The sequence below is a fragment of the Neolamprologus brichardi genome, chromosome 9 (assembly GCF_056152115.1).
Source record: "Neolamprologus brichardi isolate AB-2024 chromosome 9, ASM5615211v1, whole genome shotgun sequence".
NCBI classification, from domain to species: domain Eukaryota; kingdom Metazoa; phylum Chordata; class Actinopteri; order Cichliformes; family Cichlidae; genus Neolamprologus; species Neolamprologus brichardi.
In genome coordinates this window covers 27,387,390-27,408,500 of record NC_142112.1, presented here as the reverse complement: position 1 = coordinate 27,408,500, position 21,111 = coordinate 27,387,390, and the positions used below count along the sequence as shown (strand labels likewise).

Genomic DNA, 21,111 nt, shown 5'->3' with positions numbered 1-21,111 from the left:
AGAGATATTTGTAAAACATTCAGTTTATGAACATAAAAACGGATATTGTGGAATTTAATTTCAAAATAAAAGTATAAAAATCATGTGACACGAACACATTTTCCCCTTATAAATGCTTACTAGCCGCTATGATATGTTTTATATTAGTACACTGAAAATTCACGATAGAAAAATCAAGCTATCGTCAGCTCTACTGACAACAATCTGAACAGAAATGGATGATAAATGTTATTTTTGTGCATATCTTTCTCTTAAACACATATTTAGACGTTTTAAGCTTACCGCCTTTTATATATAGTCTTTTCCATTCATTAAAAATGCATTTACGTAATGTAAAAGCGTTAGCTGGTGTTTTATATTGAAATTACTGCCAGGAAGTCGCGCTTTGTCTCAGCGCAAGCTTGACATCGCTTCTGAGCAGCTCCGAGCGCAGGAGAGAGTGGCAGTGAATGTGTCTGCGGCAGCGTTTAGCTTTTAAAAAACCTTAAACTACGACAGAAGAAAACGGGACCAAAGTACCAGACGAACTCGGCAGACCGTGGACTATGATAAAATTTAAACCGAGCCTGGTAACGTCGCGCGGTTTTGACGACAAGCGGCTTTTTGCACATCTGTAGAGCATAATGAGGGCATCCGCTATTCTTTACGCCGCTTTTCCCTCCGTGGTTTAGTTAGACGCAGAGTGACACTATTTATAAATGTGTCGCTTTTAGACATCTTCTCGCGGAAAATACACACCGAGAGGGGGACCCAGCCTGCAGATATTTGGTAAATTCCCTCCTGCCGTGGGCCCTTGGGAACAGCGAAGTCATTTGAGAAGTCACAGGAGAAGAAGACACGTCTTAATCATCTCGATAGTTCAACGCAGTTTTGCAGGGGGAAAAATCGGCTTAGCCTTTCCATCGGCCGTACAGTCCCCCCCATCGTGCTTTCTATCTATTTTTAAATCTTACATGGTTTTGTCTTTCTGAGCATTCATCGCCAACCCTCCTGTGGGCATTTACCCCCTCACAGTTAAAGGATGCCGGATCAAATATCGGTGTCCGAGTTTCTCTCGGAGACAACAGAGGATTACAATTCCCCGACAACATCCAGCTTCACCACCCGAATGCAAAGCTGCAGGAATACAGTGAATGTGCTGGAGGAGGTAAGGCCACGGTGTGAGCCTGTTGAGGATGGATGGATAATTACAGCCACACAGACTGTAATATTATTATTGTTGTTATTTAATAAAGAATGATACTAATGAGGCGAAATGCACCATCTCTGAACGGGGATGCATTTTTTATAGAGCCAAGGCTGCATGCAATCCACCTTAAATTCCGCTGGTAATGTTTGAAAGCTTTGAAAATCCCCTCAGACCTCCAGATGCATTAATATGCGCAAAGGAAAGGGGGAAATAATTGCACCTGTTGCCCCTAAAGTGCACCTATTTCAGCCTAAGACCTGATGCAAAATAGTGTGTTATCTCGCCTGATATGAAGAGTAAGAATAGACGGGGTGGATGGCTTTGCTGGAATAGAAAGATGTGCATTCAGGCCTGCAGCTCACTGTGTTCACTATTACATAACTCAAGGCTTTAGAGTATGCTGCCAGGCTGTAGCAGAGAAAACCCTTTTCCTAGTATTCAGATCTGGATTCTGTGTTATTCCTCATTCCTTGCTGTCACACAGGCCCAGCACACTGATTTGTATCTCCAAAAAAAAGCAGAAAACGTTTGCAGGGGAAACACACCCAAAGTCACACGCTGTGATGCTGTGTCACCTCTGATCATGCAGGAAGAGGTGTAATCATGTCAGGCAGGTGAGCTGTGAAGTGTTTGCCTCCCTTCTTCCTGCCATGATTAAATGGAGCATCAAACCAGGGGCGCGCACACCTTCACCGCCGTCCATTAATGCTAAAATGTGACCTCATTTCCCGCTTTGAAGCACATTTAGCTGCAGACGTGAATGACTCCAGGCTTGCAGGAGCGTTCAGTGTGATACCAGCTTTCCATTTAGGATGAAAATGAGCCGGCTGGTTAGTGTGGAGGAGAAAGCACAGGCCCAGTCCCCTTGCTCCAATATACAAAATCACATATAAAAGCACACAATCTGTGCCATCTGTCATGTCTTCTTCTACAGCTTTATCATATCGTAACAATAGGAAATCTACCAAAACAGAGCCGGGCTCGTGTTTATTCTCAACCTGGAGCCGTCTCTCAGTCTGCTGACTGTAACAAGAAAAAGGCTCGCATCATGAATCACCTCTCTGGCTCTGTGCCTCTGAACTGAGAGACTGCAGCAGCACAAACGAAAAACATCTGTTAGAGAGGGCCGCCATGTGCGCTGGGCTTCAGTAGCCGCTCTGGAATTTTTTTTTTCTTTTGCATCGAGATCACATGACAGAGGAAGAACCGTTAAACTGGCACCAAAGAGCGAGCGACATGCTTTTCAGTGTTTTAAACAATGGCGAGATGCGCCTGAAACATTCCTGGCAGAGAAAACAAGCCTGGCGGGTCACTCAGATTGGGATACACCCATCAGGCTGTGGCAGACACAGGGAGCAGACAGCCAGCTTAAAGCCCTGAATACTTCTAGATTCATGTCTGTTTTATTGAATTAGCAACCCTGTTTGATCCCTGCAGAGTCTTGCAAGGACTCACTTGCATCATGCACAGAAAACCGCCTTCAGCTTCACTGTGCCTGAAGAGGAGTTTGTTTAAAATGCTCTGGAGCTTTTGTTCTCAATTCAAAGCATTCAGCCCTCTTTTTCTTCAAGTCATTTCCTTGGTATGTTGACATGGTGAATTATGCAAAGGTACGGTATGAATATTTAATACTGTAACCTGAGGGGGTGAGTTGACCCCGCAGGAGAGTTGTCACTCTCTGTGTGCTTCCATTGAGTCATCTGGAGGTGCAAAGAAGAAGGGGGGGGGGAGGGGGGGGGTTGCCGCAGCATCATATCATCTTAATTCAACACCACATGTCAATAATTGATCAGTGCGTAGTGACACACAAGTATTCATGACTCATGGACCTCCACCGCAGAAATTTTCTCTCCCTGTGGCCGCAGCAGATCACTCGTAGATGTTTACTGTTTACATTTGGATCAGTGCAGAAATGTGGAAAACAATGGGAAGTCAGATGTTGAGATAAAGTTTTAAAAATAACCTTCCTGGCTCGCTGTCTCAGCTGCTTGAGACACAGAGGATGGGGGGGCATTGTGTGCATTCGGTGTGTGGGTGGCAGACCGGAAACAGGCTGATGTGTCTGGCTTTTATTTTGCGGTCATTGTTGGTGCAAAGCAGTTATTGCTGTGTTGTTTTTGTTGTTTGAGCAGTGTTTCCCAGAAAGCATTTGGCAGTCGAACAGTGTGGGGATGAGGGGTTTTTTTGGCTGTTTAAGTTTGATCACTCATTTCAATTTCTTATCAGCTGCAACTGCCTATTAACTTGAAATATTGTCGGGGCAAATCATTTGGCTAGAAAAACATCAGGAAATTGTGAAAAATGGCCACTGTGATGTTTTCCAGTATCCTGTTTTGTCTGACCAGCAGTGAGAAACCCCCACAAATATTGAGATTCCTTTTTTTTTTTTTTTTTTTTTGAAGGATGTCCTCAAATGTTTACGTGATTTACGCAGAGACAGGTTAGCAACCACTGGTTGGTATGGAAACTGTTCCCCAACTGGTTGCCGAGTGGTTTCTAGGTGAATCTGAAATCCAAAGATTTGTACAGTTGGCTCATAAATTTGTGGATCAGGTAACCTATGTCAAGCCTCAGTTGCGCAGGCCCAGACACAAGCCGAGAACCACAAGCCGAGAACCACAACCAGTCAGAAGGGAAAAATGTTCCCTGGCTGATTTTGATGCTGGTGCTGCAACAAAAACCTCCTTGTGATATTTTTGGTCACCCATGGTCTGAAAGTGGAGATTGTTCACCTTCAAATTAAAATTTGGACCTTTTCAAAAAGGTTTCTGTTTGTGATATGCATCACACTTTCAGTACAGCTCAGCAAATAGTTCTTGAGTGTTTTTTGTTGTTGTTTCTTTTCCAAAGCAAAGCTTATTTGTATTTATTAATTTTCTTATGATTGTGATTATTATTTTATTTTATTTTTTTAGGATGTCCATGATTTAAAAAACAAACAAAAAAACAATGTCAACGCTCATTCTGTGTAAATCGGGTTCAGAGTTGGGCCTTTGTAACACTCGTGCAACCTTAGATTGCCAGTCCAGTTATTTATATAGCACCAATTCACAACAGGCGTTGCCTCAAGATGCTTTATATTTCAAGGCATAGACCCTACAATATAAAAGAGAAAACCCCAGCAATCAGAATCCTCTACTAGCGAGAGTAACTGTGGTAACTGTGAGGAGGAAGAACTCACTTTTAAAAGGAAGAGACCTTTGGGAGAACCAGTTTCAGTGAAGGGCAGCTATCTACTGGCACCAGATGGGGTAAAACTAAAACAAACCCAAGCAGAATACATAAAAGTGAAGCACAGAAAATAAAATGTTTGTTGTAACAGGTTTCCCCCGGCTTTTATCGTGACTCAGCCAATGGGAATGTACCATGGAGACAAAGAATAGAGCTCCAAAATCCATCCCCTCAGTCAGTAGGTATCACGATGCAGTCTTTTTTTTTGGCTCAGTTTAGTTTAGTAAGAGTCGAGTCTCACACTGTGAATTGTAAGATTACTAAAAATCACACACCTTAACAGGGAAAATAACTAGCAATGAAAGTGTTCATCAGTGCGGCTCAACAATCAGTGTAAACCTTGTGATAATGTGCGGATGGGTGTGTCTAAAAGTTTTCTCCATACACAGCAAAAAAATGAAAGAACAAACCAAATAACTCGACTCCCTAAAAATACCACAGCACAGATTGTTCAGCAGCAGAGAGCAGCAAACCTGACATTTGCTTATATAAAAATGCGGCAGCTTACTGCTCCTGCTTTGTCATACCCTCTCTGATGTAAGTTAATATTAGCAGCGGGCACTTGTTATTCCCTTGAGGGGCCTTGTATTGTCTCTACCCCACAGATGGCACTTTGCGTCACTGGTTTGCTCTCCTAAAACCACAGAGAGCCGCAGCAGCGATACAAGGGAAACCCTCACTGCATAGGCATTCCTTTGAGCATGCCTCTCACACCACATCACATGGGCTTGACCAGAAAAATGTTGACTTTTCACAGTCCCTCTATTCAAGCATGGCTGGGCTTGACCTAATGGGCAGGGGCCTTTTATACTTTTTACTTTTTATATAACAGCCTTTTCAGGCGCAGCATTTTAACCTCGAAGACACAGGTTCTGATGCTATCCAACGTTTGAAAGAAGAAAGAAATAAATGAATGGGGAGTTTTATTCCAAACCACTGCGTATGTATATTGGAATGAAAATCATTGCCTGGAGTCGTCACTCATCAGTGTGCGAGTCATATATTGTTTTCTTTTTGCTAGAAACAGACTTAACATTCCTGCCATTCTTTTACAGCTCCATTCTCTATTTACAGAAAGACATTTTATATGACACTTGACTCAGTTTTCGGATCTCTCAGAGATTCCCTGTGGAGTATTTATATATTTTTCTTTTACCTATTGATGCAACAGATATATTTTATCCTCAGCTACATGTGTGCAATGAATATCCATGATGGGTGATGGTGAGAGGTCATAAAAGGTTGCAAAACACCAGGGAAAAGGAAAGAGAAGGACAACTGAAGCTGAAAACTGTTTTTAAATTATTTATGCGTTACTAGGCAGGCGCAGTCAGACTGAGTGTATTCATTTTTTATTTTCATTTTTTTTGGCGCAGTGTAGGAGGCCTAGTTGTCACTATTTCTGTTCAGTAGCTCCTACATTCACTTACCCAGACATAAATCAAGTTTGTGCAGGTCCTTGAATGGTCTCAAAAGGCAGTGAATTCATTGGCCTAAAAATAAAACCTTAGTTTTTCTGACACTGATGTTTATATTTTTAATATACAGTTAAAAAAAAGAGAGAAACGGGATGCTCAGGGCAGGTGTGATATCTGAAAAAGTGAGGATCTTGCAAACTGACCTGAAACTGGAACCATGCAAAAGTGCATGAGACTCGGTGTGTTTTGTGCAGGAAGTGTTTCAAACTATGCACGATGCCGTGATGGGAATCGAGGCAAATTAGAGCCTCGATGTTACAGGCTGAAACTGCCTACATGTTCCTATAAGACAACCTACTTTCACCAGTTCATTGGATTAACGCAGATTCTAATCTAACTAGACTTGATATGCCTTTCTTTGTTAATTTGTAAGTCATATATATACCATGGTAATATATACTATACACAAACACTATCTACAGTGCTAAATTCTTATATTAAATATGGCTAAAGTTTCAAATGGCAAAGTCAACATAGGTACAGGTAATATGAGTGACTATCTTAACACTGTTTCACACAGTTTTTCTATTCTTGGCTCTGTATGATGTCATAGAAAGTGGATATCCATAATTGTAGCAGCAGAAGAAAGCAGTTTTAAGGCGTTGGCGACCTTAATGGTAGATGAGCTAAAACAGCTGGTTTTGATGGTGGATAAACTAGAAGGCTGCTTAAAAAAGGCCTTGTATGCGGAAAAATAAGGATTGTTTTCAAAATTATTGAGCTACTCTAATAAATTACTAAATAAAAAATGTTTGTTGAGATTCTCACAACCACAAGAAACAAACAGCTGGTGTCTCCAAGTGTAACTAATTAATGCTGTTTGATTTTTGTGTTGGTAATAAATTTGATGCGGCATTATTAAAATCTTAAGTATAAAATCTGACTTAAGCTGCAGGAACCTTACTAGTCACAGTCCCACAGTTTCCACCGGCACCCCGCTGGTCAACAGTACCAGCGGTGGCACTGTTAACCTGGGCCTCTGCTGATACAGTATGAACATCTCAACCCCTCCTCGATTCACACATTGACATAGTAAAAGTCACTAAGTAAACAACAAAAGTGTACTTGGTCCCAATAAAACATCTGTGGATGTTTAAAGAACATATTTTAAAGAACTCATCTGTGTTTGTTTGTTTGTTTTTTAATGAATCACATAATCATCACGTTGTCATTGACGTCAGAGCAGAGCAGGAAGTAAAACATGCAGCGTTTAACGATTAAAATCCTCAAGCTGTCTGTCTGAAACGCTAACATCACCCGAGGATACAGCCCGGGTGAGACGCCGTCATGTGAGGCTTGAGCCCGTCACATGTGACATCCAGTCCAGCAGCAGGGGATCAGCTGCCCCAGCAACACCACAAATAAAAGATTTATTCTCATATATTTGGTCATTTAGCTTTAGAAAGCTTCCACCCACATTCAGAAACAACCCAGTAGACTTTGATCAGCAGTTTATCTGAACGATACTTTTATTTGTCTCAGTGTGCTTCAGCTTCTTTTACTTTTTTACTAAGCGTTCAATATTTCAAAAGGAGGAGACAAGTTTTTACTACTTGGCTTTACATAACAAAACGGAGTTTTAAGGCTGCTTTCGGCAACATTTGCAGCCAGTGAGCACAGCAGTGTCACATTCAGTTATTACTGAAGTTATGGCTTTTTATTCATCATTTGTCCCTTGTGTCACCAAACCCAATGAATCACACGGTCTGAGAGAATGGCAGCATTTTTCATCTCTTGGCACCGTTTCTCACATGACATCTCGTTCCAGTTAAACCGCGCTATTTAAAAGTGGATGCTTCCAGGATTCTCAGTTTGCAGTAAAAGCCCTGGTATTCCTCAGCTGCATTTCCCAGAGATGAGAGTGTAATATAAAAGTGTTTAGAAAGGATCTGTAGGTTTTTGTGTAGAAATATTGCAGAGTTACAGTTATATATATATATATATATATATATATATATATATATATATATATATATATATATATATATATATACAGTCATATTACAGCTCTTAAAACTGTAAGCTCTGGATTTATTCTAGAGCTTTCTATTCTAGCTTTCTATTCTAGATTTACTCTGAAACTCCACCAATGTGGCTTTGTATCGTATGCTGGCCCCTAACTCTATATGCCAGTTGAATTTTCTCTCTAGCCCAAAATGGTTGAGGAGGTTGAGGTAATATGATGTGCAAATGGTAAAATCTTGTGAATGCTTTGTGTTACCCAATATTTCTGTAAAGCTCGTCTTCTCTTCTTTCCGAAACTGCTTTAATTTTGTTTCTAGCACAAGAGGTCGCAGAGTTAAGTTCATTTAACGAGCACTTGTATGATTTTTTAAAAAAATAAAAAATATTAAGGACTCCTCCCTAAAGTTTACTTTCTTCTGATTGGTCAATTTCTGGGCGCCTTTAGAGGGGTAGCACTAGATGCTTGCGAGCTGCCTGTATCTTATAAGGCTGCCGTGTTTGTACCAAGTGTTTTGTAATAATTGACTAGCTAATATAAGCTTTTTCTGTGAAAGTAGAAAAATTACATGAATCGTCAAAGACATCCAGGAGTAATTGATTAATTTGGGAACCTTAATTGACTGTAGGTGTGAATGTGAGCATGAATGGTTGTCTCTATCTGTGTTAGCCCTGTGACAGATTGGACGACCAGTCCAGGGTGTACACTGGCTCTTGCTCTATGACAGCTATAACACCCTCCAGTCCTCCTGATGGTGTGAAGCAGATGAAGGTGGAGTATATACGACAGAATAAATGGGTCCCTGTTTAAGCTTATTTTTGCTATTTTTGTTTGCTAACAGATGAGACCAGGACCAAATGCAGCAGTGTCAGATTATGAGCTAAATGTAGATTTTATTTGGGTAAAACTGAACTTGATGAGAGCTTTATTCCAACCAAGAGGTTTTCTAATTAGGATTGGGTACCTTTAACATTTCTACCAATACCTGAAAATCAGCACCCAACAGTACCTTTATTTAATACTTTACTCATTTTGAAATAATAAATTCTATTTTTTTTCTTGCAAAGTCTTTACTTCTGAATTGAAACTTTAATGACAACAAATAGTGAGCTGTAGTGTTAGTCTATTAGTGGTTACGGTTGCATACCAAGGTTTTAGAGGCACTAGCTCACATTACATGTTTGTTTACTGTAAATATCAAGCTGATTAAAAAACTCGAGTGCAGTCAGGGTAAAAATCCAAAGTTTAAACACCCATTTCTGTGACAACAGTTTGTCCGTCAAATGAATACTCATCAGATTTAATACCTGAAGAAAATGCCTCACTAAAACTTTCTTCATCATCATCATCCTTGTGTTCATCTTCTTATCGGTTAATGGTGGATGTTCTAACGTTTGCTCCTTTCTGTGAGTTTTGCTTACAGACGTTTGTTTCTCTCAGATTAGATGTGTTGCCTTGGCCAGTTTTGTAGTCTGCACTTCAAACGTTGCAGAGAGTGTTGTCTGCGTCGAGTTTTGAAAAGTGTAACCACATCTGAGCTTGCTTTTGGCTCGCCGCCACCATTGCCCTACATGTTTGTCATTCTTCAACATGTCGCAGTAGTGATGTGAGGTGGTCCTAAAATTCACCATAGACCATAGTGAATTAGTACTCGGTAGCACAAAAGTAATTCTGTTTGTACCCTAAAAAGTACAGCTTGGTACTTAACGGTAACCCTAATGGTGCATTCACGTCGAGTGAATGCATGCAGTTGCATTGGGAACCCATGATTATCCGGCTCTGCCGGTCTTGAGAGCTGGAATCAAGTTACAGTGATGTGTTACCAGAGCTTAGCAAGAAGTCCTACGATTTCGCTCACTTTTTCCCCCTCTCCATCTAAAAGTGAGGTTGGATCATTCAGTTCCAGCTGGCCTCAAGCAGGGAGTCCCAGCTGATGGGCTTCAGTGATAAAGTGCATATTTTTCCAAAGCTGCAATATTTGAACTCACATGGATTCACTTATATTTCAGTTCTATTCAATGTTATTTATAAACCGCAAAATCACAACAACAGTTGTGTCAAGGTGCTTTACATTGTAATGTAGAGATCAAACAATAATACAGCGAAAACAGAGAAAATCGTAACAATCAGATGACCCCCCCTCGACAGAACCAGACTCAGGGAAGGGCGTCCATCTACCATTTAATTTGAGTTTTAAATTGGATGCCCTTCCTGATGTAACCCCAAAGAGCTTGCACTACACTATAGAGCCACTGCTTAGGTCTGCACAATCTGATGACCTATTATAACCATCCCTTTTCTTAACCACCTATCCAATCAAGAGTCCCAGCTGTCTTAGAGCATTATGGACAGACCACTAGTCTGTGGCAGGGCTAAGATAGCCCATCTCCCTCACATGTACACTTATGAGCAGTTTGCACTCATCCATGTCTTTTGCATGTGAGAGGAAGCTGCAGTACATGGAGAGAACCCACACAGACATGGGGAGAACATGCAAACCCTAGAGTTACAGTGTTAGCATTTGTAGAACTGCTGTTTGTATTTTTTGAAGATGTGTAGTGTTTTAGGCTCCAGGAATTCACAGAATGGTGATGTGAATAAAAAAAAAAAAGAGCATTTAAAGACGGGGGATGTGCCTTTAAATCTCCCTCTGTAAACCTTGAAGCCATTTTTTAATTTGTTCTGCCTCTGTCACAGCGGGAGGTGAGACTGTGTTGTGTTGCCTGTTTGCTGGCTTGTTTGCGTCTGTAGCTGAAATCTGATAATCGGTCTGTGGGCCACAGCTGTTGGCCTACCTTCCTGCCGCAGCTGCACCGCGTATATCATCAAGGGCTATTAGCTGGCAGCGGATAAGCTGTGGACCAGACTCTCCTCTGGCACTCTGATCCCCCCCGCTTTTCTCCCTGATTCAGACAAAGAAGAGTGGGTCAGTGTTCACATCTGCAGCCTTCCTCACACGGATGGATGGTGTTAAAGTTCCCCTCCATCGACAGCCATTTTAATCTCAGATGAGGAATGGCATGCGATGAAGGGAGCTAGCTAGCTGCAATACAAGTGCAGGAAATGATGATTTACATGATTATCAAATTCTACGTTATTTCTATCACAACAAATCACAACAAAAGTTGCCTCGAATCTCTTTATATTGTAAGGTAAAGATCCTAGAGTGAAACAGAAAAACCCCAACAATCAGATGATCAACTTTGAGTATTTGGCAACAGTGGGAAGGAAAAACTCCCTTTTAGCAGGAAAAAACTAGGCTCAGTGAGGGGCAGCCATCTGTTGTGAGACAGGACAAATACACAGGAATAATCTCAGGAATTATCCCAATTTAGGCTTCAGCAGTGGTTGTTTCCAATAACGTTAACTATGTTAATTCTTATTCTTAATTAAGTATTTTAAAGTAATGTACTTTGTTTATTTACTGTAACACATTGCTACTTTCAGACCTTGGTGGAGCCACTTGATTCAACCAACATGTGAAGCAAGAGAGTGAAACTTCCATTCCTTTAAGTCAACTTTCTTCTGATTGGCTGACCCTCATAAAATGAAGGTTTAAAGAGGAAGTGGGTGGGGCTTCTGTGCCAAAGCTGTGTGCTTGGGACGACCATATTAGGGGATAGCTGCCCTTAGTGACATCACATAGACCCCAGACTAGACTCTCAGCTAATTTTTGTATTCAGTGCTAACTTAGCAAATCATACTGGATATATTACTTGCCACAGCCCTCAGTGATATATAATAAATGACGTATTCACGGTGGAACAGAGTTATCATAATCAGGACGGAGGCAGTTGGTGCCATAGATCTGTTAAACAAATCTGGTTTGTTTTAGGTGCATTTAACTTGCACTTTGTTGTTCTTTGGTTATTGGTGACACTGGTCTGCAGCAGTTGTGTTTATCTCTTGTATTTGAGTCTGACAGCTTCCATAAGCACATTAAATTACACTGTCATATGAAAGGCATCAGTACATTGGATGCACATTGGTATCGGCTTATATCACAGTGTCTGGCACATCTTAATCTGTTGTGTTACATCAACCTGTTTTTGCTAAATGTTTAAAGAATGTCTCAGTGAAAAGAGAGATGAATAAAAGCAAAAGCAACTAAACATTAACGGCTTTCTTAACTGGAGCATTCCTAATAGACAGTCTGAGCATTCGTCACAAAGCCCTGCTGTGCCTCAGTGGTGTGCGGTCACCCTCTTTGGTTTAGATTAATACAACTAGTCTTTTATTGATTTATTGAAGCCACAGGGGGAAAAATACAGTCTGACACCATCATGTAGTTATAAGCTACACTGGTACTCCGTAGTGACCCTTCGCCTTCTTTTCTCTGATTTTGGTTTGTACTTGTGTTTTAACAGTAACAAAGCTCACACAGATCCTCTTAACGTCCTCCCCCTCTTCCTCCTCCTCCTCGCTCTTCGGTTTTCTTCTCCTTCAGTGATTACATCAGCTCAGTGGTAACACTGTTGTCCTCTAAGACTGGCCTGCAGAACCAGGAGACGGTGTTGTCCTGTGACGGCTGGCTGTCTTGTTGTGGCCTCAGGGATAAACAGTGCATCTCTGTCTGCGAGCTTTCATGGTGTTTGGCCCTGGACTCTCTCTCCTTTGTGTGTGAGTGTGTGTGTGTCTGTATATTGCAGCTAAGCAATTGATACACACTTTCAATGTCGAATTTGAATGCTACCATTCCCAGAACAGCCGAGTCCCTGCTGAGGTCATTCAAGCCTGCAGGAAAAGGCGCTGATGGTCCTTTTAAGATGAGCTGTTTACCTCTTTCCCTGATGTCTTTTAATGTTATAGGAAAGTCTTACATCACTTCCTTTTCAAAACCATGACAGCAGCTGTCAGAGCTCGAGCCTGTGAGGGGAAATCGAGGTGGAAATGAGCATTGATGGGAGTTGAGGCTTTTTGTTGGACATCATGGTAGTGGGGCTTATTTTTGTCCATCTGTGCATCAAGTTGCTCAAATGTCTTTGCATCCAAATGGCCCGTGGGAGTGGATACACCTGTGGGTTTTGGAGTAGCTCACATGTCACCCGTTGGAGTCCCACAAAGTGTGAAATTCGAGACTCAACTGCAGGAAAAACATTAAGGAATGCCGTGAAGCGCTCTGCAGAACCTGTGCAGGAATTCAGAGGCAGGAAAAATGTTACTTGTAATACAGTGTGTTTTTCATCACCCTCTTTGGCTGCATGCCCTGAAGATTTACAACAGGGGTGGCTGGTTGGTAGGAAGCAGAGCTGGCAGGTTCATCAGCTGATCAATGATAAGTCAAAGATTAGAGTAGTTTATTTTAGATTTTTCTTTTTTGACCCACGCACTGTCGATCTGTTATGAAAGAGATGGGCCTTGGACTCTTGCCTACTCTGAGAGTGATAAATGTTATAAGTGATCAACATCCTGAGTATTTAATTTTAAGATAAAACGCTGGATTTTATCTCCTTGATAATGCATTTAAAATGTGTTTGTTACTGTTGCTAAAACCTTAAGAATCTCAGCTGTCAGTAGTTTAAGCTTGCAAGCAGTCATCCCCATTCTTTATAGTAAATATTTATTAACTAGAGTATCCTGTTTTGTCTGTGAAACAGTCCTCAAACAAAAATTATTTTAGTTTAGTGTCAAAAAAAACCAAGAAAAACAGTCGAGGAAGCCAGATCTTGACTTTAATACCAAAGCATGACTACGAGCCATGAATCCCCCCTTTTAAAACAGTTCAGACAAAGAGTTATTAAAGAGACGGAGATTATAATCTGCAGAGGAACTAGAGATTGTTAGTTGCTGAAGTCAGAGTGCTAAAAACAGCCTCTGCGTTGTTCCTCGGTGGTTTGTTATCATTATTATCATCATCTCACGTTGGTTAGTTCAGGTGGAGTCAACTCACTCTGAGGTTTGTGGGCGTTTATAAACGGGAAGTAAAAACAAAGGCTCGTATTAATGTGAGAGTGATGGCATCCATGGCCTAAAGGAGATGGTCTTAACAAGATAATGTGATCAATCAGCCTTTTTTCAGTTGTCTGTTTTTGTTCTTTATTATTTAATGACAAACAAAATGATGAAACTTTGTTTTTCTCGGAGGAAGATGTTTCAGGGTTTGGACTTTGGTTCACAGTGGAGTTGCCTCCAACAGCTCTGGTTTCTTCCCAAAGTCCGATGTCATGCTTGTTGGGTTAATTCACCTCCTTAAGTGCCAAATGGTGTTGGCAGCCATGATCGTCCAAGACAGGCTATCTCTCACACAGTGTAGCAGCTCAATGGGTGTTTTCTTCCTCCACTCTCTCATTCCATCAATGATGGTTTCTCTCCTTCTGCCTTTGCTTCTCTCCCCTTCGATTTTTCCAGATGTGACATCATATTCCCATCATCCCCTCCTCATCACGTCTAATGAATCTTCCTCATCTCTCTCTCTTATTCTTGCATAGAGATCTTTTGGTGTTTGCTCTTTTAAAACTTCTTAATTAGCCTGTCTTTTCATTGATGAATCACCCTCCTGATGAACCGCATCTCTGCTGCATTGACGCTGTCCGCAGTTTTCTTGTTTATCGTCCATGCTTTGTTTCCGTACCTGAGGATAGGTGTTATGCCATCTAGGACTCTTTCTTGTCTTTGAGGGTATTTTGTCGCTTGACTAAAATATTTGCAAGGTCAAAGAAGTCTTTCGTGACAAATACAAATCTCGATTTCATGCAGTGATCTTCAGTCGATCTTACTCTTCAGTCAGACGTTACATGTTGATTGATGAAGATGATCATTGTCTCAGTTTTCTCAAAGTTGTCTGTAATTAGTGATTCTAAATTGGCCGTTTGTGTGGATGTGAGTTTGTCTGTTGGCCTATCTCTGTGTGTTTGTGAAAGGACTGACGACCTCCACTGTCACCGAAGCGCTTACTCATAGGGGGTCATCTGATTGCTGGGGTTTCTGTTTTCTCTGTATTATTGTTGGGTCTTTACCTTAGAGTGTAAAGCGCCTGGAGACAGATGGTTTTTGTGATTTTAAATAAAATTGAATTGAATACTGCAGTGCAGCAGACTTGAAGCTCTTTGCAGGATTCTGCAAACCTTTCTTTGCAGACACAACGCCTTGTTGTGACACTTGTTTGCCGTTAGCGCTAAAAACAATTGTTTGATTAGTTGTTGTTATTTTTAAGCAAAAAATGTCAACTCTTTCCTTGATGCAGCTCGTTTGTCTTGGAGCTATTGGTCGAACAGAAGGTATCACCCCGGACACGTATAGATTAAATTAACGGTAATTTAGCCAAGGAAATGAACTACAGATGGGTATGTGGTGAAAATAGTTGTTGATTTCAGTGTTGTTTGTTTTTATTTGGCATTTCATCAGCTGGAAGAGTTTGCTGCAGCCTTGCTTTTGCCACGGTTAAGGTTCAGTTTTGCCCTGAAGCAAACAACCTTTCTGCTCTGTTGCTGTTTGTTTTCTTTCTTTTATCAAATCCTACACAAAAAGGATGCTAGCTGCCATTTTTTAATCATCAGCTTTGAGTTTCTCCCGCTATAGTAATCTAACAGCTGCTTCACATGAATAATGACTTCCTGACTGAGAAGCACAATAAACAAATAAAAGTATGCTGCTCGTCTGATGTTAGGTAAGTGCAGTCGATTGCAGCAGTGCGTAGGTGTGATTGTGAAAACATCGCTCGAGAAACAAGCAGTGGGCTGCGTGAGAGCAAGCAGAGCGGAGGGAAGCCGCCAAATGATGTGTGAATGTGATACTGCAGCGTGCACCGCTTGAGTTTTCACCGGCCGCAAGCATGCGTGCGTGAGCCTCTGGAGATCTGCAGCAAAGAGTCCTTGCAAGTCAGGAAGTTGGCTTAATCCTCCGTGTGGCCCTCGCAAATCTGCAGAAAAGCACACGGCTGAACAGCTCCTTTCTCTGAGTGTTGAGCGAGAGCGAACAGCAATACGTCATGGAGTAATATCAGGGCCTTATTATTTATGTTAGTGACCAGAATCATTAGCAGGTGGAGATTTGTGTAAGAGATACAAGCTTGTAAGCCATTAAAAAAACTGACACACTGATAGTTTTGAATGCTGTTGCCCATAAACAGCATACAGCTCATGTTTATATAACCACAGATTTCCCTAAAGCAATTATTGTTTCCTTTCCCTAATATTTCCAATTCAACACAGTCTGTTTTATTTTTTAAAGGGAACATTATTCTCATGTAGTGTTGCAGCCGACAGCAGCGACTGTTGAGATTTCACTGTGGTTTTGGCTTCCTTGCGGGTCGTTCGCCTGCTAATGGGACGTTGCTGCAAATGGGAATTTGAGAGTTGGCGGCTGAAAGGCATCGCATCGATGAGCTTTGTTGCCGGAACATCTAATCGAAAGGAAGACGGAGAAGGCTCAGTGTTACAGGCTTTCACCGTGTTTAAAATATGGGTGTAGCCACCAGAAAGGCAGTGTGGAAGTGCATTAACTGTTTACTTCTTCAAAGCCTATTTTGGAGATCTTTTGTGAACTGAGCAGTGTGTCTCATATTTCACTCCTGCTCACAAAACACAGTGACTGGGTGTGCATCAGACGTTAGTGAGGGTGGTCTCTGAATACGCAGCTACCCTTGGAAAACCCCAGAAGCTGTTGTCAAATTGTCCTCAAGCCGCACCTTTATTGACAGATGCTGAGGTGTCAAAACTCATCATTAAGGGTACTGGGGAGATCTTAATAATGCCAGGGAGAGAGAGTGAGAGCCTTTACAGCTCATGGTGATGAGTTTAAGGTCTCAACAAAAGGAGGTAAACTAGGGTACAGATTAGGGTGGGCCTACTTTGTGATTGACAGGTCATTACCACGTGTGTGCAGTGTCCCAAAGTTTTTCAGTCATGTCAGCTTGATGCTTCACAACTTCACTTCAAGCAACAGATGGCTACACCCATCCATCCATATGGATGAACGTAGCTGTAGTAGCACGACACGAAGTCCCAAGATGAGGACTTTGAGCGTCTCCATGTTAGTGTTTTGAAACTTTTAATACTTTAATTTTTAAACACCCTGTCTTTAAAATTACATTTCAAGAACAGCTGATCCTGTCTTTGGAATCATTCTTTGGTCAATGTGCTTGTTATGCAAAACAACTTTAAAAATTGAGGAGGAGCGAAGTGGCCGTGGCGAGCCGTCTGGTCGCTGTTTGTGATTCTTGAATAAATATTTTTTGACTCAGAATTTAATTCAAGTCTCAATTGATAGGCTATGAGAAGCCTGGGGAAGCTCTGACTGAGAAACACATGGACACGTTCATAGGGTAGCTACTTGTGAGTCACACAGGAGGCCCACCCTATGAGATCAGCATCATATCCATCCATCCATCAAGAGGTGGGGTTCATCTGGGATAAGTTCCCAGTCTATTCCAGTGCTAACAGAGAGACAGGCAACCACATTGCAGTGACTAAAATTTAAAACTACCAACTGAGATCATAAACCTAATCTGCGAAAGCAAGCTGAGGCCTTCGATGAAGGAATATGAAGGTTGATTTTTCTCTTAGACCTCTGCACTACTTGACTTCTTTTTGCAGCTCGAGGAGTCGACCCTGCAGGCCGTTAGCAGGAATGCAGGTTTACGGCACCTTTTGTGCATTGGCTTCACTTTCCAACAGGGAAAAAACATTGCGATCCTTTTAATTTTGAAGTGAAGCTGATATATGAAATATTGTTAAAACAGAACGTAGCTTGCAATGCATCAGCTTGTGTGTTTTAAAAGCTGTGGGTCCGTGTGTGTGTGCAGGCCAAGCTTTGGCACTGACTGCACTGCAGCTGCTTCTTATTTAGGGATGTATAGATTTTCTCTCTAATTTGGCTGATTTGAATAAAATGATTTTGTTCCATTGATCAGATGTGGTTCCATAGGTTTTTTTTATTAGCATATTTGATAGAATCCATTGAGAAAATGTTCTCTGTAGAAGAGATCTAACTTCATCCAGTTGCTGTGTCAGATACACCCAATCAGTCATGCGGTCGTCCCGATACACCTCGTAACCAAAACCAAAACCACTGGCAGTTGATCATTCTCTTTCTTCCTTTGTGTGAGAAATAGGCCATCTGACCTCAGCTGCTTTTGGAAATGTTGCATCCTCTCATTTTTCCCATTCCTCTTGGAGCACTGATGGGCTCTCCGGCTGCAGGCCAGAGAAAGGGATGTGCATTTGTTTCCTGCCAATGAAAACGGCTCCCCGCCCTTCCTGCTTTTTGAGTCATGCCACATAGACTCAACCAGCAGGCAGACAAAATTACTTGACAGACAAACAGACTTATCTTTTATATGACTTTGTCTTTATGACTAAACAAGCAAGGCGAGATTCGTTGCTCTGATATACATTATAATGAACAGGTGCTCATTTTTTGTGTGAGTTTTTGTAGTGATTGGTGTGCAGTTGGGTCCAGAAGGGAAATGAAAGAGCATTTCTGTGGAAGGAAGCAGAAATAAAACTCAGAGCTGATGTGGATAATGTTATAAAAAAAATGCCACTGCAGATGTCTGAACTCTGAGGAAGTCCTTTGATAATTGTGCCCTTTTCCTGTTTTCTTCTTCTAGGAAATAATTTACATTTTAGCAGCTCTGAGAGGTTTAGTGTTCACTCTTTGCTGGGAAGAGAGTGAAATGTGTCACAGTGGCAACACTGAGGCTCAGACAGCTGCTGACAAACAGGTTAGTCAGAGCAGCGTCCCTCAATCTCCACAGTGGAGAATATAGAGCTGCTGCTTGAGACGGCCACATCACATCTCTATCTCTATGGTAACTGCATAGCTATCCTGCTGCCAGTGTGATACCAAACATGGCAGAGGAGAGGAGCACGGTTCAAAAAGGGGGAAAAAAAGTGGATGAAGAAGAACAGCCAGAAAGCGCCTTTTTTGTGTTGTTGGGTATTTTTTCTGTTCCTCGGCTGTCAGCAGAGAGCAGTTGGTGTCATTAGACGGACACAGGACAGGACACTGACAAGCCTGGTCGCTTCCTGCTTCCTGTCAAAGGACGGCTGCAGGGGAAGCGGCAGGGCTGCTGAGAGTGGATAAGGCCTCGGGCAGGAAGCGTGAAGCTGAGACAGCCTCCAGTCAGTCATGCCCAGTCACTTGAGCCACCAGTTCCCCCTCAAAGCTTTGACCTCCTGGGCATGACTGTGTGTGTTTTATGTGGTGTTTGGGAGCCAGGAAGTCGGTCCCATTAACCTTTTTGGTCACTTGGGTGGTCACTCTCCACCCCCCACCCTTATATTGCTAATGTAATATTTAAAGGCTGCAATTACCAAGAAGCTTCATATGACTTTTGAAAATTTTAGATATCATACTTTCAGTAAAGGAAAAAGTAATTGAAAATGCCCTCACAGTTTGTGTTTTGCCTTTCACTGGGTTATAAAATTTCTGTTTGCTTAAATTATATGTTGGTATGTCAGACACTGTCATTTTGTCAGATGCCGCTCTCCTTGCAGAGATGTGCACACAGTTTTCTTTGTTGTTGGAGCCTTGATGCACTTGCACAATAATGGATGCTGCAGGATAATGGTCCACTTTAAAGGGGACCTATTAGTTCCAGCTGTCTACTTTTATTCTTGAACTCTGCTTGAGTAACTTTGCGTGATTCACAGTTCAAAATGGAAGGCAGCCCTTTTTTTGGACTTCCTGCTCCTTTCAACTCGGTGTTCTTCTCACTGGCTGCCCCCTTGCAAACAAAAGGTTTGGGCAGCAGGTGGGTGGGTCGTCTGCATTCACGACCGCAGCTGTGTGTCTAAGCTGTATGATATAATAGAGCCAAGAAACTGCCAGAAAGTAGGTGTAAAGCAGGCTAAAAGGAGATGAATTGCATATACAAGGTCTCTGGCCATGTTTAATATGAACCTACACCACTGTAACAGCATATATGTGACAGAAATTATTCAAGGTGTGGTGGATATTGTCGAGTGACCGGTAGGTTTCTTGCCCCTTTGGGAGGCACTGTGTTTCCGACTTAGTTTTGCTTTTGTTTTTGAGTAGTTTTGGTTTCACTTTCACTTGTTAATTAATTTTATGTACTAAAATGATTCCTTTTGTGTCAGTAAAAGAATTTAAAAGTGTGTCTATAAATAATTGTGTGATCAAGGAGTTCATTTCAAGCATCTATATGTGTGGGTTTCAAAGAATGACCAAACTGCAGGACATCGTCATCACATCTTGTATATATCAGTATAGGAGGATTTGTGCTCGTACCTTCTTGTTTTTTAGTGTGAGGCGTCAACATTTTTGGTTGAAGAAGTAATGTCTTCAATAGCCTCCTGACTACCAGCAATGCAAATTTGTCCTCTGTAGAGCACATTTCTAAACCTGAATATCTCCCATGCACTGCATACTACAGAATTGCCTCCTTTTGGTATCTACAGAGGACATTTAGGGCTTTCCAATGATACCAAATGTGAAGGGGTGGAGCTTTGGGAACTTTAGTTTTTTCATTAAGGAACATGGCGGCCATCACTGCAAGCACATTTTATGGGAAGAAGAAAAGTAAGTGCATAAAACTTCTTGAGCAATTTTTAGCTATAAATGTTGTTAACATATTTTAAATAAGTCTCTTAATAACACATTAAAACATAGTATGCTTAATTCTAACTTCATTTTAGTATAGTATTGAAGTGTTTAAAAAATGTCCTCCGTAGTGGACATTTGTAGTCATTTCCTCCATTTTGTTCTGTTTTTTTAAATGACCAGAAAAGGAGTCCTTTTTAGAAGCAGAAAGAAATTTATTGCAGTTTGATGAGGGAAACCCAGATCTTGAGTTGTCTGATGAAGAAGATCATAGGGAATAAGCCCTTGAAGAAGAAAGAAGGAGGAGCATCAGAGATGGTACTCAGACCTGAACTTGCTGTCATTAAGTGGTTGGACAGTTGTCATGGCATCCTCTGCCTATGGCAATCAACCTCAGGACAGGCGCACAAGATGGTCTAAGAAAAACAAAAGGTTTGTCCATGTGCCAAGTCCACTGGCAATTGCTGAGTACACTACCAATATTGGTGACGTGGACCTTGTTGCCGAATGTTGAGTTTCTACAGGATGGTCTCTCGCACTCAGAAATTGACAGTATTAGCAGTTTTCTACTTTTTGATCTGGCAATCACCAACTCGTGGCTTCAGTATAGCAATGACTTGCAGTTTTGGGGGAAGAAACCACTGCAGTTCCTTGAGTTCAAACTTCTCCTTGGTGAAGAGTTGAAGCAAATATTTGCCATCAAAGTTCATTTTTACATGTTTGGCCTTCCAATGTCCTCTACAGTG

The 21,111-nt window shown here is 41.5% G+C and overlaps 1 protein-coding gene across 4 annotated transcripts in view; it reads left to right on the top strand.

Moving 5' to 3' along the window:
- Positions 1-405: 405 nt before the first annotated feature.
- The window catches only part of asap1b (ArfGAP with SH3 domain, ankyrin repeat and PH domain 1b), an 83,436-nt gene continuing 62,730 nt past the window's right edge, over positions 406-21,111 (top strand). For all 4 annotated transcript variants that reach the window (XM_087846225.1, XM_087846223.1, XM_087846224.1 and 1 more), the window contains exon 1: positions 406-1,147. In XM_087846225.1, coding sequence (XP_087702351.1) covers positions 1,022-1,147 — 126 coding nt within the window. In that variant the 5' untranslated portion in view covers positions 406-1,021. The remainder of the gene's footprint in view (positions 1,148-21,111) is intronic.